Genomic DNA, 17,416 nt, shown 5'->3' with positions numbered 1-17,416 from the left:
TGGCCACGCTGGAGGACCGGCACAAGCAGCAGCTGGCCGGGCTGCGTGAGAAACACCGCGACGAGCTGCAGGTGCGAGTCACACCGCCTACCTGGCCCGGTCGGACAGGCCCAGTCGTGTCGGGTCAAGCCGGACCCGACTCGGCCCGACCCGGCCTGGCCCGGCCCGGCCCGGCCCGATCGGATCGGATCGGATCGGATCGGATCGGATCGGATCGGATCGGATCGGACCGGACCGGATCCGGACCGGACCGGATGAATGGCTTGATCGGATCTGACGCGGGTAGGGGATCAGGAATGCGCACTCTTGTTCACTCGGGTGTTCACACTCAGTGGCCTAAGGCTGGGATCGTCATAGTCACCATCGCCACTGACGCCATCGCCCTGGCCTCCCTGAGGGGGGGGGGGGGGGGGAAACGCTCTGCGTCTCAGCCCGAGTGCGGCCTTCCGTGCCCGTGTCAGCGTCCACCGGTGCTGGCGGGGCCGGCCAGGCGGGCGGGTGAGCCGCGGCCGGGAGCAGTGTCGGCTGCGACGACGGCCGTGGACGCGGTGGGCGTGCCTCCTGGCCGCTCGCCGTCTGCTCGCCACACACCGCCAGTGGACTCGTCAGCCGGTTTATCTGAACGCTGCTCTCTGTGCCCTGTCTGGGCGGCGCGCTTCATAGCCGAATCGACGCTGGGCCGGCGGCTTGGTGTCCCTGCCGGTTCCGGTCGGAGCGACAGTGCTGGGCCCCGGCCGTTGGGCCGATCCGGGGCGGCTCGACAGGCGGTGAGTGGCGCGGGGTCCCGCCGAGAGGACCCTGTCCGCCGCCGGTGTGGTGAGCCGCCCCTCCCCGTTCGCAGAGCTCGCGGCGCACGGTGTCGGAGGCCGAGCGCACCAAACGCCAGAAGTGGATGGAGAAGGAGCGGGAGAGGATCAAGGTGAGCTGAAGGACCGGTGGGCCAGCGATCCACGCGCACCCATGCAAGAGCAGCAATTTTGCGCAACGGAGCTCAGAGGATCATGTATAGTTTGTTTAGATTGGGGGTTTTAACCGCGATGCAGAGATCGTAGGCTACATGTGTTCACAACCTTATCTTCACGAGACGATAAAGTGATCCGGCCTATGAGCATGAGAACAGTTCGTTCGGGTTATATGTCGTGTGTGTCAAACTTAAGTCCGACACCGTCAGCCTGACGACAGGCACGGAACAGGAAGGCCTTGATAGACCCAGGGATACTATGCGCAGCGGCCGCGGGCTGGAACGGCATTGGTTTCAGTTCGCGTCGGTGTAATGGGATGTCAGTGAGTGTTTTCTGGGAAAATTTTGTTGTTTCCGGGAATTTGATGACAATAAGTCAGCAACAAAAAAAAAAAAAATGAGGAACGTTTCGCAAAACAAACACTTCTGGTGTACTGCGGCTAGTCATATTTTGTCCCTTTTCGGAACGCTTGAAAACTGAAGGTGTTCTCTGACATACGTGCCTAGTTTTCGTGATAAATGAAGGACCTGGATTTGACTGAAAGCCCTGACTATACTCATTTTCTTCATTTGTTGCTTTGTTTACTTTCTGCAAGTTGCTATGGTCTCTTTCTCAACTGACTGTATAGCCTGCGTTATCTGGGAGCTCACGGCCAGCTGTGATCTATCCTCTCACTCAGATGCTCATGCTTTACGCCTCTTCAAAAGCAATCCATACAAATCTTCTGTTGTGCTGATATCTATCTCTTTGAACATCTCATTACTTCGCTTCTCCCCGGAAGGACTTCTCCGTGGTGGGCAAGCACTTCGGGCAGGTAAAGCAGACCACCACATGATACGTGCACTGCCTGCGCCGCGGTACACGAACGATGGTCGTTACCGGCAGACGCGTTTGCATCGTTTGGTGTATTTTCATCCTGCCTTGCACTGTCTCTGTCGTGCGTACCGTCAACACATGAACGGAGAGCTGTTGAGCCTGCAGGATGGACAGTGAGCGGCGTGCGCTGTGCTTACATCGCAGCTGACTTTTTTAGATGTGGCACATGTCCTTCCGTTGTTTCGCTTCAAAGTGCTATGCTACATGTATATGTATATTTTATGTGGATGCTCTTGTTTCCAATATCCGCGTCAGGTGAGGCGGAGGGTGTTATGAGCCCACGCTCCAGGGTGCTTGCTGATGGTAATTGCTCTTGTACAAAGTGTTGTTGCTGCTTTTTTGTACATGCACATGTCCAAGTGCGCACCTGCGTTCTCATGAATGGAATGTTTACTTTAACGATGCATTTTCAATTTGTTCTTAAAGTATTCGGATGCGCCCCCGTCATCTCGTCTCGTGGTACGCCACCGCTTCACAAATGCCTCGTCATGAGCTGTTTTCTCCAGAACGCGCGGGGTCCTCTTACGTCGCTGCGGGACCCCATGCGGCCCTCGCCTTCGCTTTAGCGTCCCGCGACCGGAGCGGCTGGTGCCAGACAGGTGGCGGTGCGTGACCGGTGACCTCATCCCTCAGGAGTCCACGGCCCGCGGCGTGCAGCCCCAGATAGAGCAGATGATGCGGCATCACGCCGAGGAGACGGCGCGCATCAAGCAGCACTACGAGGCCGTGCTGGCCGGAGGTGCGTGCAGACGTGTGCGGCGCGCGCCAGGCATCCGGCTCGGCTGGCAGCTTATTCGGCGCGTCGTCACGAAGTTCGTTTAGTAGCGTTCAGTCGGGATGGTCTTGTAAGTCCCCTCGGAACTGTCTGGTCCCTGTGGTTGACTTGGACACAGGGCATTTGGCCCTGTTGTGCACTGCGTTTTGCAATCCCGAATTATACCTCGTCCGCTGACCCTGCTTGACTTTGTGAGACACTAGTCGGATTTTATATAAATGGTGTTATATTATAACTTATATAATTCTAAGATAATAGAATAATGCTACCGGTGACGCTTCTCTGCCCGTCTGACTGTGTCATTTCCCAGTGTAACCCTGCTGCTAACTGTGGAGGAGGCTGCAGATGGTAGTGTGACCCAGCCGCGAGCCCTGCTGACCCCGCTGCTGTCCCGTCTGACGCTGGCAGGTCACAGCGCGCAGCTGGACGAGATACGCGGCCGCCTGGTGCGGGAAAAGGAGGAGGCCGTGTCGGCAGAGCGCCGCGAGGCTGAAGCCAGGTAATGCTCCCCTGTCTGCACGGCGGGCGGCGCAGCCGGCCCGACCGGGCGGGAGAGAGAGAGAGAGAAAAAGCGCGCTGGGTGGCTGCTGCCTGAGTACTGTGCAGGGGCAGAGTGGGCCGCCCTGACCCGACTGGTGGGGCGGAGTCTTGGTGGAGTAGCCTGGCTTGTCGTGGACAGTTGGCACGCCTGGGTTTTCTAGGGACGGATGAGCTTGGTAAGGAAGCGCGTCATACTTCCGCCAACTGTGTATGTCTTGGATCAGGAGGGCGGTGATTAACCTTTTTAAAGACGGTGTCCAGCTGTTTTGGTCGGGTGAATTTCTAGGATCAGCGTCCACGTTAAGCAGTGTCTATTGTTTGAACCCTGGCCCCCACCATCCGATCGGGAAATTCCAGTTCAACGGCAGCTTTTTGCGAGAGTTCAACATGCCACAATGCTGGGTTTTGTCGGCCCCGCCCTCTGAGGTCAGATGACCTTACCGCTATCACCGACTGCAGGCCATCCCATTAAGGAGCAAATAGCGAGCGCCTGCAGTGGCTTGAGCCCACCCCGCCACGTGTTAATCAAGGGAGCCATCTGGACGGGCCACGGATAACACTTTCACACTGGGGTTGACTGTTCACGGAGACCGCCTCTACAGGTTGTCTGTAGTGCGCATGATGTAAATAGGCGTGTGCAGCAGGTCACGCTCGGTGATGAACAGGTCTGTAGTTACGGCGTGATCCTCGATTGTCTCGGACTAGGTACGTGAATTACTTTTTAACAGCTAAATTCGCTGGCCACATATTCCAGAACAGCCGATTGGCTACTCGTGCCAATTCACATTGCGTCGGCTAGCAGGATTGTGTATGGCTTACCAAACTTCTGAGTCGTGTTGTGCCACGTGAGTGGGAATGCTGACGTCAGCCAGCGGACCCCGGGGATCAGCAGAGGTCTGCCGGCTACCTCTCGGCTTACGCAACAGCTCAGGTGTATCATGCATGAACGGGTCTCTTTGTCTATACCTCATTTATCTTTCCCAATTTTGAACCGGTTGAATTTTTGCGGCTGTAAGCACGGTTTACCGCAGCTTCACTAAGCGCCCCGCGCTGCGCTGCACGCGTGCCATGGGACGCGCGCTCCCTTGGCTCCCCCTAGTTTTGATCCCCCCCCCCCCCCCATGTCGCCCCCACTGACGCGCGGACGGTGTGTGTTCTATGCATCCATCACAGCTGGTCTATGGTTGCGTCGCCGTTTTCCGGAGCGTAAGTGCTGTTGGAGATAGGTTCGCTCTCATGTGGAGCGGACCATAGTATCATGTCTTCCGTGCAAACTCTGCGCTTTATGTGTGTCCGACTAGGTTCTGTTGATGTCTGTTCTGCTTATTCTGTTGACGTTTAGCGTCTCTTCTGTCTATCTGCATCCGCATTCAGTAAAGCGAGTTTCGTCACACGTCTCTCATTTTTGGTTTGCGTACGTTCTGATGTCCTGTCTTCTTTGTTTTTGTGTCACGATGTAAGTAAAACGGAAAAGTAAAACTTTTCCACATAGCTGCCTTCACCGCCTTCCGTTGCGTACCGCGTTGCGAATGATAACAGGATGAAAAGTCCAATAAAATTGTTATATGCTACATGGCATTAAGTTACAAGGATTGCGTTTAGGTGTTTGAATGTGCAAAGAGCAGCGTGTCGTCGCATATTGGTAGTAGTTTCGGTAGTCATGCCGAATGTACGTTGCGAGAAATAGTTGTTGAATCCTCCGATGAAGTAAAGCCTGACTGTGGCTAGCATGGGCATGGCATTGGAGACCGTTGGTCTCCGACGCGTGGAACTCCCTTAGAAGTGGCATACATCCCACACTTGTGGGGCTTTTGTCGTAGAACTGCGCGGTCCGCCTGCATATATAAACCTTGGACATAGTCCCAGCCTTTGGCATCAGCATCAGCCACGCTCGGCTCATCTGGGTGTTCGTCCGCATGCCTGCGTCGCGTACGTCCTGGCGCCGCCAAGACAGTCTGCCAGCGGTGCCACGCCCCTCGTCCCCAGCGCTGTGAGGTCAGCATGGTGTGTTTACAATGTACCGTTACTTGGACATGCCGCACGTCCGGCTCTGTACAGGAGGTCGGCTTGACGACTGCCCCGCGGGGCTGCTACTGATTGATGGTGTGGGTTATCGGGAGCGGTGGGACGAGATGGTCAGCAGCTGGCACTCCCGTGGGGACCAGCCACGTGTGGCACGTGGAGGTCGCCTCGTTTCACGGTATCCATGCTCGATGCCGGCTCCGTGGGCTCCCTGTCGTGCGTCCCGTGGCCGGCGGCCGGCCCGCCTGTGGCGGTTGTGTGGTACGGACCTGAGGTCGGTGTGGCTGGCGCATCGCCGTCAGTGCCGTCACGTCTCACACCGCGCCGAGTGGGCGATGGGCCGGCCGGTCTGGCGGCGGCCGAGATCTCGCGCCCGGCCCGGCTGCGCAGCTGGCGGTGACACGAGCGACTGAAACGGGGCCGACCGCACACCATCGATGACGGTGACCCGGCCGTGACCGCGCCGTCGGCCCTGGCCGCAGGTGTGGCCGGCAGGCGGCGGAGCTCACTGCCCAGCACGAGGCGCAGGCGGCCCGGCTGGCGGCGGAGGCGCGTGAGCTGCGCGCCCAGCTGCAGGCCGCCGGCGCCGCCGCCGCCGCACAGCGCGAGGACGCGCAGAGGTGAGACGCGTTCGCAATCTGGGCCGACCCCGGGGTCCGCTGCTTTTTGTCGGGGTGATGACACGCGCCAGGGTGTCTGCGTGATGTGGATGGTGTTGCGGCTCGACTGCGCGCCCACCTTCGCGGATTGACCTGTGTTGGGCTATTACGCAAAGGTGAGTTATTTATGGCGTGTAGTGTATTAGCGCAGTTCTGCCCGTAACGGTGTGTTGGTTTCCGTCGCCTTCGTCTGATCAACGATTATGGGGGAAAGAGTTGACAGTCACAGGACAACGTTCGGCACTCGTGCACCACCGTACTTCCTTACGATCGGGGAGGGCGTCCGTTGGACTGACATTGGTCTTCTCTTGACCCCCGTGCGCGCCGCTCTGACAGGGAGGTGGACCGGCGGGTGCGGGAGGCCCGGGACCAGGCCGACGAAGAGATGCGAGAGACCAGGAGGAGAATGGAGCAGAACATGGAGGTACTGCTGGCGGGGCAGCAGAGCGATCTTCAGCCCCACGCCCTTGGGGGTTACTACTGTTGAGGCGTCTGTGGTTGAAGCCGCTGGGCTGGCGGTGGTCGATGCGGTAAACGTTTGTGCTTATGATTGATGCTTGTATAAGTGCCCTGTGCAAGTAAGATCGGTGTCGTCCATCGGTGTCGAAAGGCAGCCTCCCGTGCCTTTCTCAATTGCATAGAGGTACAAATAGAATCGATACTCCCCTCTGTCAGTAAGGTCGGTGTCGGGGTTATAAGGTTCGTTTCACCAGTGCGTACATTTGCACATCCTATGGTTGTGTTGTAGTATGTTTACGGAACAATTCGAAATTCATACCGTGACGTGTCAATTGCCTTTTTCGTGTCCGATTTCAGCAAAAGACCCAGGACCTGCGTGAACGCCTGAGGCAGGAGACGGAGGCAGCGCTTCAGCGACAGAAAGACGAACTGGAGTCGGCCGCCAATAAGTACGCCTACACTGCCAGCATACCCGAACCTGCCCGGACTTTGGGAGAATCAACGGGCTGTCGGTTGATTGCAGCTTACAAGGGATACCCCGAGTGTTTAAAAACGCTAAACGCCTTCTGAACGCCCAGTGCTGGGTAAACTGTAAGTGTGTTCTGGCTGCCCGTCGGGGATCTCGATGAGTCGAAAATTGACGACGCGTGATCTCGAGTCCAGGAATCATTTCACGTGACCCTGAGCGCAGGCGCGGTATGAGCTGTGTTGTTCCCAGCAGCCGGACTACGGCGTGTGCCCTGTGGGGCGCCGCGTGACGCTGGGCCGCGCGCCTCTGTCAGCCGTCTGCAGGCGGAGGTGCAGCGGCTGAAGGACGAGCGTGACGCCCGGCTGGAGGAGGTGATCGAGCGGCTGGAGCGCGAGGTGCGCCGCGCCGAGGAGGGCGAGGCGGAGCGCTCGGCGCAGAAGCTCAGGTCGGTTACGCTCTGTCTGGGCCGGGGCCGGGCACGGTCGCTGGCCGGCCTCGGTGCCGGGAGTCGAGTGACCAGGTGACCTCTCGGTGGATGTCGTGGTGAGCCGTGTGGTGGTGAGTCCTATTCGCCGTGTGAGGGTGAGCGCTGTTTGCTGTGTGGTGGTGAGCTCTGTTCGCGGTATGATGGTGAGCTCTGCTTGCTGTGTAGTGGTGGGCTCTGTTCGCCGTGTGGTGGTGAGCTCTGTTCGCCGTGTGGTGGTGAACCCTGTTCACCATGTTGAGGTGACCTTTCTGCGTCTGCCGCGTCGGCTGCGTGGCCCGTATGGAGCTGCTAGGGCCGCCACCCGCCCACGTCCGCTGCCTATCACAATGTGACGCCCGCCGTCCGCTTCCCACCACAATGTGCCTCCCGCCGGCACCGCAGGAAGCTGGAGGAGAAGCACGCTCTGGACCTGCGCGCGCTCGAGACGTCCGAGGAGCGGTTCAAGGCCAAGTACCTCGACTGTCGCGCCCACCTGGCCGAGCGCGACGAGCAGCTGCTGGAGCTGCGCAGCCGAGTGACGCGCAAGGACGCCGAGATCGCCGAGATGAAGCAGGTCAGGTCAGGTCGGGTCGGGCCAGGCCGGTCGCCGGCGCGTGCTGGACGTCTGGCGCAGGCGGCTGGCCGCCCGCTCGGGGGGGAGGGGGGGGGGGGGGTGTCGTGCTGGGCACATGGCAGGCTCTGCGGGCTGTCGCTTTCCAGCGTGTTGTGTCAGATGGCCCATCGCCGTCGAGCGGGATAATTTCGGACCGCTACGTACCTTGAATATGATCTCGAACGACACATGGAAATATGTATTTTGTGTACATGCATGCAGGCATGGAAACGAAGGTAGTCTCGGCTTTGCGAAGCTACATTTTTTTTCTCCTATGCCCTCGGATCTGGCTCTGGCTTTGAGCCGTTGTCCACGGTTTGCTTCGGTTTCGGTTTCGTGCTATTTTGGATGGTCGGCCTAGGTCTCGCCTTCAGGCTTCAGGCCATTTTAACGTCTGTCTTTGTCTTCGATTGGGGACAAGTTTTCCATCATGACTCTGGCTTCGGCTTCGTCCTTGTCATTGGGGCTTTACGACGCACTCAGCTGGTTGGGATATAGGGCGTGGCATGTCTCCCACCCTGGCAGGAATTGCCGACTTCGGTTGTACGTGATGTTGAACTGCTGGCTTTGGTCTTGCCGTGGTGTTTTATTCGCTGCAATTGGGGTTTTACTTCACGGGAGCACAATCGATTCAACGACGTAGCACACTAGATTCTGCTTCGCCTGTTACCGCACGAGTTGGATTTGGCTTTTGCCCCGTGTTTCCGAGGTGGAAGCCGCTAGCTTCGGCTTCGGCTTTGCGTGTACAACGTTCAAAGCCATTGCCATCGGATTTGGTTTCACGTTTGAAAAACTGCGAGACCACTGACCTTGACGTCGGGTTACCATTTTAAAAATACGAAGGCACTGACTTTGGCCTCGGCTTAGCTTTGTCCTCGGCTTTTGTCTTGCCTTGGGCATTGTCCTCGAAGGCAGAAAGCTGACTTCGTTCCTATGCCTGCATGCGTGATTACCTGTCTGTGTGCTTTGGCTTATCCTCAGATATGTTGGTTTAGAAGCAATGTGCTTTAATGGTCACCTCTGTGTGCAAGGTACACCGTGCATTCTGCATTCTTAAGCACAGCGCTATCCATTCAGCAACCACGTGTGCCGCTGGTCTGTAATCGCAGCCGTCACTACTCGCACCTCGGCGCCAGTGTCTGCGGTGTCGCCGCGTGCTCGACCGTCCCCGTACTCTGACCGTGGACTGGACTGAGTCCTGGACTCGGAGTACACCCAGACACCGTGAGGCGTGCCGTACCATCGTCCGCCCCGCCCCCGGCAGACGGCGGAACTGATGCAGCAGGAGCAGCAGCAGCTCGGCGACGTCATCGAGGCTGAGTTCCAGAGTCAGGTGGCCGAGCTGCGCCGCGCCGCCGACAGGTGGCAGCAGCGGCTGGCCGAGGCCGAGCACGGCCACCAGGCGGAGCTGGCCGACGCGCAGCGCCAGCTCCAGCGCTGTAACGAGCAGCGCGAGCTCGACCTCCAGGAGCTGCACAAACAGTCAGTGGCCGCGTGCGCATCCCGTCGGCGTTCCTTTGTGCAGCCCTGTATCGTGTCAGGCAGCGCCAGTGCTTCTGTGATCTGTTAACTTTAGTGACGGCTGAGTTCGCAAGTTGCAACCACATCAAGTTTTGTTTTGGTTGAAGTACACATTCTTCAAATAAGCATTTAATGATCGACTGTAATATGTGCCGGAAGTCCGCCCGATTAAACACGGTATTATACCATGTTGTGTACATTTCTCTCTGCCTCGCGTTGATGTGGTTCTACACATTATGCTCAGATGTGTACGTTTCTGACCGGTGCTGGTGTGCTGTTATGATGGAGTGGGTTCTAATTATCGTGGGGAATTTAAGAATTCGCGCTGGGACGTCCGATCTGATATGGTGAGGTCACTGGTTTTACCACAATTGGTGAGTACCAATCCATTATCTCTGTCTTTGATTCTCGGATGCCATTCGTGCTGTTTCGGACCGTGTTAGGCATTCGTCACATAGTTCGAAGGGTGTGGGAATGCTGACGTAAATTGCGCGTCTCTTTTAGCAAACGTTGTGAAATCACGGAAATGACACATATGAACTCCCCAGGATCAAAGAGGCGTTCTCGGTTAAGGATCAGAAGATTGAAGAGCTCTCTGCGTCTAACCAGCTGAGTCAAAAGAAGGTGAAGCAGCTGGAGAGCCTGCTGGACAAAATGCGGATGGTGGGCTGCCGTTGCGGGGGTGGTGGCAGCGCGGGCCGACGCTAGCGCTGCCTGTCGTTCGGCGGCTCGTACTGACAGTGGCGCCGCCCGCCGCCAGCTGGCAGTCCGGGGACCAGCTCACCATAAGTCATCACACGTGTGTGCGCCGCAGGAGCGACCGTTTGTGACGAGAATCACCGTTCATCTCATGCTTTCTCTCGTAGACGTGCGGTCGGGTGTGTGTGTGTGTGTGTGTGTGTGACGGCGGCATATTGATTTGCCGCGGCTGCACTGTGCTGAAGCATTTGTGTCGAGCCTCCGCTGTTGCGATGTTAGCTCGCCGCGCCGCCAACTGCCGTGCCTCTAGGGTCCACGTGCTGCGCCTGGCGATGGCGGCGCAGCAGCGGGGGAGGGGGGGGGGGGGGTCGGTAAGGTCCGGGCCGCCGGCGGACCGTCGCCGGGGCAGGCCGCTCGCCTGCTGTCCCTCCGCGCGAGGGCCTGTCACGGCGCACGGTGGCGTCACCTGCCCGGCCGGTACGTTCGTCGCGCCGAGGCGCAGCGCTGCTCACCCGCGCCGGTTGTGCAACAGCGACACGGACCGGTACCCCTGATCTCTGGCGGTAGGCCAGTGACTCGCGTTAGCCGTGTGGGCGCTAGTATCGTGCCCACTGTGGGAATATCTAGTCCGGAGTCTAGTCGCCCGGCGTCCCGTGTCGTCGTATCAGTGACGCTCTGTTTTCTCCGCCCTCGTACGATCACCACGTGCCGTCCATCATCACCGTTGCTGTCCATGTTGTGCTCAATATCAGCGTGTGCTGCTGCCGAAGCCTCGGCCCGCTTTCTGCTGCATTGGGTAGTTTTAGTCATTGGTTCGGTACGTGTTGTGTCGCTTGGCGGAAGTGGATGTCATGCTGCGTTGATGAACCTGGGCGCTTGTGAAAATATAATTTGCACTTTTTCAGCGCGGAACTGTTCCGGTGCCGAAGGGGAAAAAGGGATTTGGCCTGCACGATATATGCATATTTCAACAGACAACGATATGGCGGGAGAAAAGCACGGAAGCGATGCGTGACGCGGTAAACAAAATACGTAAGACGTAACGGGTGCAACGAAGCGTCATCCTGTAACCACCATTGTGAGCTAGCTTTTCTGCCTCCGAGCGTTGCCTTTCCAACAGAACGGCAGCGAATGGTGAGCTGATCGGCAACTGTGATCGAAAGACATCAGTTTCGCTGCCCGGCAGGACGCTCGGCTGGTGGGCTCGGGCGCAGCGACGCATCTCCGCGGCTGGGGGCGAACGTGCGCACGCACGCACCGCATGCGCTCGGGCAGTCTGAACACCGCGGTCCTCGGTGGCAGCCAGTGTCGTCAGATGATGACGGGCCGGCCTTACGGCCGAACTCAGCTGGACCAGAGAGAGTAGTCGATCTTCGCGCGGCGCCGGCGGACTCTGGCAGCGCCCTGGCCGGCGGGATGCTCAGAAGTTTGCAGCAGAGTGGTGGAAGCCGGGACGATCCCGCCGGTGCTGGCATCTGCCGACTGGTGATGGTACCTGTCCCCGACGTCCAGCCACGAGATGACGCTGTCTGGCGGGGCCGCCGCGGCGCGGTCCGTGAGCGGGAAGAGCCCGCTTGGGTGACCATTAGCGGGGAAGTTCACCGTGAAGAACGGATTCTGGACTGGCGGGTCACGGATGAAGCCAACACCTGCGAGCAAACGAATGTATGAGTGCAGTACGCGACACCCGGAGATACAATGCATGTATGTCTGAAGCACCTAGACGACGCGGTGTCTGCGTTTCCGAGATCACATCCTTTAAGCGTTTGCCGCAACATAACTGTGCCGCGACCAAAGCCAAGGGCAGACTTCACACCGCCCCCCCCCCCCCTCTCCCTCCCCCCTCCCCGCGGTATACACAATTCGTTACTTCTACCTCCAGAACGGTCTCGGCGCAGCCTGTCGCAAAAGGACGTTGAAAATGTTTCTTCTTGCCTTCAAAAAGGCATTTATTTGTTATGTCCGTACCCTGCCTCCACTTTCCAGAAATTAACAGTCAGCAACCATTTCAGTGATTGCAGCTTGATTACCGTTCAAGCGACAGGAACGATGATCCACCCAACCTCACAAAACTGAGTGCGAAATCAACACTTTTACGCGTTCTCCGACGGAGACTGGGTATCAGATGTTGGTGCCTGGTGGTGTCAACTGTCAGAGCTGCGTGCCTGTGTTGTCCCATCACTCAGAGTGAGCATAACCATGTCTCAAAGACCGTGTCGCACTACAAGATCACGTCATGGAAAGGGAGTACCGTCACGTCGGAGGATGGTGCGGCATTACATCACGAGGAGGTGCAGAATTATGCCAAAGTGTGTAGAATGACGCCACAGTGGCGCACGTATGACACGATGTCACAGAGAGTGTAGCATCACGTCATGGGGAGGATGTAGCATCACTTGGTGGAGACGGTGCAGCATCTCGTCAAGGACTGACCGCATCATTACTTCGCAGAGCGGATGTCAAGCGTCACGTAACGGAAAGAATGCTGCTTCACTTCACTCCCGCCTGCGTGAAAAGATGTAAAGACCACAGAGGGTGCTAAACATCACGAAGAAAATAAAACACCGTGTCACGGGCGGGTGTGCCGTCACGTGACGGCGAGCGTGACACATAACGTGCTAGAGAGGGAGCAGCATCACGTCACGGAGAGGGTGCCGGCCGGGTGCCCCGTCACGGTCGCTTCTCGGAGTCCGACCTTGGCGTCACGCGGGTTGCCCCGCGCTAATAGCCGCCACGTGACACCTCCAGGATTCACCCTTCACAGCAGAGCGGCTAGCACGGGCGGCGTCTGGTACAGGCGGGCGCCGCTGCTCGGACGGGGGCGTGTAACGGCCGCAGGAACTACGGCCCGGTGGGACGGGGCTCAAAAACACTGCCAGGCCCAGTACCGCGGTGTGGTGTGACCCCAGGATCACCCAACTCGTTCCAATAAAGAAATCTGACCGGCGCTAGCGACCAGCCAGACGGTCCTCAAACGCTCGGGACGAGAGCTTCGGTGGCGACGGCGGGGCGCCGCGCGAGCGCCGTACCTGGCGGCGAGACATGCGTCGGCGACGTCACGTGTATGAAGTAGACCGGCGAGGGCCGGTGCACGGTGTGCAGGCGCGACGGCGGCGCGGCTGGGCGGAGGAAGCTGTGTTGCACGGTCTGGCCGTCCGGCCGGAGCAGCGTGAAGTGACCGCTGAATGGGCCGGCTGCGGCGGCCGCGGCCAGCGCCAACGTGCTCAGGGTCAGGCCGGTCACCCTGCAACGCAAACAGACGGCGCACTGACAGGACCGGCGGACGGGCACCAGCGGCTGGCACCAGCGCCGCACCACCAGCAGCGGCAGCGGCGTCGCGCCACCGCCCAGCAGCACGCCCAAGTACGCCAGGCGGGATCAGCAGAAAGACGCGGCGGCCGTCACACTGCAACAGGGCGGACGAGCCGTGAAAGTGGCCGGCCGGCGGTGGGCACTTCATCAGCGACGGCGCTCTGTCGGCGCCGACCGACGTCCGGCCATCGCGCCGGTCAGACGCCGTTCCCCGGGCCTTTGTCGCAGGGGGCGGCGACAAATGGCCGCCGACATGTTCATCTATCCGGCCGGTATATGGAGCAGCGGGTTCGGAGCTCTCGACCGTGACGGTCAGCTCGGCTGCGGATGGCGCTTTTGCAGGCCAAGGCTCTCGGCTCTCACCGACGCCAAGCTGGATCTTTTCTCAGGTTGGAGCCACCGCAGGGGAAACGCGAGGCAAACAATAATCAAAGCCGTGCTTACCGGTCATTACAGTAATACGTATCATTCGCGCCATGCATCCACACCGCGGACAATGACGCGTCCATTCCAGTGATAACGGGGGGCGGATTGAGAAGAACGCAGCGGACTGCGTGCTGCGCTAATGAGGTAATAGGAGCGGGCGCAGGCGACGTTTTTAGCAAGGAGAAAGTGGAAAGACCGCGGCGACACTCCTCACTCGGAGCTTGTTATGCCGCGGGTGAACTGCGAGGTCGGGTGGCGGCCATTGAGCTATCATCGAAGCGGCTAATTCCAAAAGCACGCTCTCTAATAGCACCCGATTGGCGCGTTTTTCTCCAACGTGCCAGTGATAGCGACAGCGACAGTTACAGGCAGTGGCCAGCCAGTTTGGCTCTCATGTCTGGCATGCTACGCACGCGGCCTGCTTCGTTTGGTAGCGCCCGTGATGTCTCTTCGATCGACTTTCGGGGCTGAGGGTGCTTCGACTGCTAGCGTCAAGCAGCGCCCATCGCGACGTCACTTGAGGATCCTGACGTCATCGCGACGTCACTTGAGGATTCCGACGTCATTGCGACGCCACTTTAGCTGGAATAACGACGCTGCGGGTCCTCTTCTCAGGCCTTACATCGGTCACGCTCAGATGTGCCAATCTGTAATCTGCACTCTCACCGCCCACCGGGACGGCGCGCCCGGATGATCGGCCGGGCTCATCAAAACCCAATTTGCCTAGCTTCGTTGAGGACACGACAATTGCACAGACTGATCACCGTGAGAGGCAAAGGACGTGATTAACCACACGTGCAGCATGTGTCAGCGGTTGCCGGCCTCTCGGCGCAGCGAGATAGCGCCGCTTCCGCTGTGTGGACAGAAACTCTGGGACGGGCATCACGTCCTGACAGCTGTGCTGGCTGTGCTGGCTTCACATGCCAGCTGGCCTGAGTTTGATTGGATGTGAGGAAGAAAGGCGTTGGGCTACTGCGCTTTGGCGTTATAAGTTCTTCTGGTGAAGCAGAACAGCTTCAGTACCTCTTGCTCACTCGTTACCACGGTCACTGCTTTAAAAGGTCGAGCATTCCCATGATACGTCCTGATAATTGCCTGATATCATTGTTTAGGCGGCACCTCCTGGCATGTTTAATATCAGTTATCTTCAGCATAGCGACTAATAATGGTTTATAATTGCATGTTTTAGCTTCGATGCTAACAATATCATGAGAAGTGTCTTCGCCTGCCATCGGCCACCAAATTAATCGCAATGCCAACATTGGACGTCTCAGCATGAACATGATACGTGGTGGTGCAGAGTTGAGCCAGCCTATCAAGTCCGTAAGGCGACGAAGAAACCACGCGTTCCTCTCCGTTGGCTCCGTACCGAGACAAGGTTACAGAATGCTTCTGACTCCACTTTTTGCAATACTTTTGCTTGACTAAACACGAATGATAGCCAAATGACGTCGGTCGGTCCATGCTGAAGGGTCTACCAGTCAGCGAGGGCACAACTACGTAAGCTCGTAACTTCAGGTGAGTAAATACGCTTTGCCCGAGGTTACATGCTCCGTATCTCCTGCTTCCATTATCTCTAAGGTGTCTGAAAGAAAGAGCACAGATGAACAAAGACGACTATATAAGAAAACAAAACTTGAACATTCATAGGTTCGAAAAACTAAACTGTTAAATGCAGCCATCCTTCCCACGTTTCTAGCATTAAATTACCCTATACATACCTTGGTAGTGCACACTCTTTATCGTGCATTTGTGGTTCTTTGGTAGCATACGATAGATCACGAATGCTGAAATGGCCATGTATATCAATAAGTGAACTTTTATTTGGTCATTTTGGACAAACCAAGGAGCCTTGCTGACTGCAGAAAATTTAATTATATCTGCAATCAACCACGAGTTATGATGGCCGAAGCTTTTCACTGGGACGGCCAGATTGGAGCTTTCAAGTACAGTTTATCGTACAACTGATACAAACTGACGTTGACATTCCACCAAGGAGCAAAGCATGCATTTGGGGACGGCATCATGAAGCTGAAATGTCATTGTCATTACAACGTTTCCCTCCTAAAACCTCACCCCTTCCTTGAATGCAAATATAGAGTTTGCAGGTAATGGCCCTTCCATTCATCTTCATGGGTCAAAAGTACCTGTTACTTGATGTCATACGCCTCTCAACGGCGTTCCTCACGACCGTACAGTCACCATTCATTATCCTGTTGCGCCAGCCCGCCGCTGGACGCCCATTCATGAAATGGTCTGTCACGTCGGTAAGATCATTGACATATTCTGGGAAGCTTTAAATCCAACATGAAATGGAGTTTCGATTTAATGAAATGGCATACGTCTGAGCTTTTTCAACAGCTTCACCATTTACGTTTCGCTAGTTTGAAGACAGATGCAAGGCGTTAAGATCTGGTATCCGGACCGCAGCAGTACAGGAAGTGGTTGGCAGCTTCCCAGACAAGATCGCAACAAAAGTGCGAGGTATTCGATGTTATCAAATGAAGCATCGCGAGTGGGAAATTACACTACACAGCACACATATAGTTCGGTAATGCAGTGTCCAGGGGATGTGACTTTGGCCCTCATGTTTTGGTGGACGTTTTGCCTTTCTGCAGAAACTAGTCACTGAGACATGATCGAACCTCGGCCGTAAGAATTTAAGAGGATAAAGGATCGAAAAAGTACTGAATAAAGGCGATGAGGAACCCATTAAAGCAGTTATTGAGCAAGCGCGCTTTTATCTCAAAAATCGGCATCGATGCCAGCCACGAAAATAAGCGTTTCATGCAAGCTGCAAAAATACGTAGACGCCAAAAGTATGACTTCGCAAGCATGTAATGCCAAGAACTAATTGCATAATGTGTAATTTACATGGTGTCTTGAATGTTTTCAGCGCGAAAGTAATATGAACCGCTTTGTGATGATGCGTTGTTGGCAACTACGATCTGGGCACACATGGTGTGGCATTTGAACCTATTGAAACTGATTGACACTCGAGGAATACGAGGAATAAGAATATGCCATTCTAAAGTTGTATCCAGGTTAGGCGGCACCTGGGTTTGTCCAGAATGGTGTGAATCAAGTCACCTCATGGGCAGACAGACATTTTAGCCTTGAAATGCTACCAATAAGCCCCAAGTAGCGTAACAAACAGCATTATTTTCCACTGGACGCCTGGATGCGGCGAGCAAATGACAGAAAAATTGGATAACCATATATTAGACTTTGTGCCTTTTCAGGCATACACAATTGGTGCAATGGCACGTCCCTGATGTTACTAGTTTAAAGCTGATCGTTTCTTTCATTCTAGCCCAGTCTACCCCGTTTGATTAAAACTGTCGGAGATGTAGAGCTTCTTACTATGTGATCGACTAAGATTGGCAAACCTCAATCGCCCACGCTCGTGGACAACAAATTGATTTGGTCGCCCCTTTTAAAAGCTGATCCGAACGTCGTCGTGCTTATGCCCTTCGACCTGTTTTAAGTCTAAGCACACAGAAAAACTGGGTTGCAGTCGTGTTGATCTGGAAAAGCACCAATGCGAAAAGCGATATCGCATTAACAGGTTAAGCGTGAGCTCTTTGGTTGTCACCAGGTCAGACTGCTGCTCTCCG

The 17,416-nt window shown here is 56.5% G+C and overlaps 1 protein-coding gene across 1 annotated transcript; it reads left to right on the top strand.

The window, feature by feature from the left end:
• The first annotated feature begins 5,740 nt into the window (after window positions 1–5,740).
• Window positions 5,741–10,398, top strand: LOC119103317 (centrosomal protein of 131 kDa). Its single transcript, XM_037226805.1, has 7 exons — window positions 5,741–5,795; window positions 6,171–6,258; window positions 6,651–6,742; window positions 7,076–7,207; window positions 7,631–7,802; window positions 9,106–9,323; window positions 9,911–10,398. Exons 2-7 carry the CDS (start codon window positions 6,220–6,222, stop codon window positions 10,068–10,070), a joined length of 813 nt encoding a protein of 270 aa, XP_037082700.1. The 5' UTR covers window positions 5,741–5,795; window positions 6,171–6,219; the 3' UTR covers window positions 10,071–10,398.
• Window positions 10,399–17,416: the final 7,018 nt, after the last annotated feature.

This window comes from Pollicipes pollicipes, unplaced genomic scaffold (assembly GCF_011947565.3).
Source record: "Pollicipes pollicipes isolate AB1234 unplaced genomic scaffold, Ppol_2.1 Scaffold_5724;HRSCAF=6776_pilon_pilon_pilon, whole genome shotgun sequence".
Lineage (NCBI taxonomy): Eukaryota > Metazoa > Arthropoda > Thecostraca > Pollicipedomorpha > Pollicipedidae > Pollicipes > Pollicipes pollicipes.
This window is presented reverse-complemented; position numbering and strand designations above follow the sequence as displayed.

What these genes read in the sequence shown, in the direction of transcription:
- LOC119103317 (XM_037226805.1), top strand. Translation starts at nt 6,220, where the DNA reads ATGCGAGAGACCAGGAGGAGAATGGAGCAGAACATGGAG. An exon ending in AGATCGCCGAGATGAAGCAG is followed by an intron (nt 7,803 to 9,105) that starts GTCAGGTCAGGT and finishes CGCCCCCGGCAG; the next exon opens with ACGGCGGAACTGATGCAGCA. An exon ending in CTCCAGGAGCTGCACAAACA is followed by an intron (nt 9,324 to 9,910) that starts GTCAGTGGCCGC and finishes TGAACTCCCCAG; the next exon opens with GATCAAAGAGGCGTTCTCGG.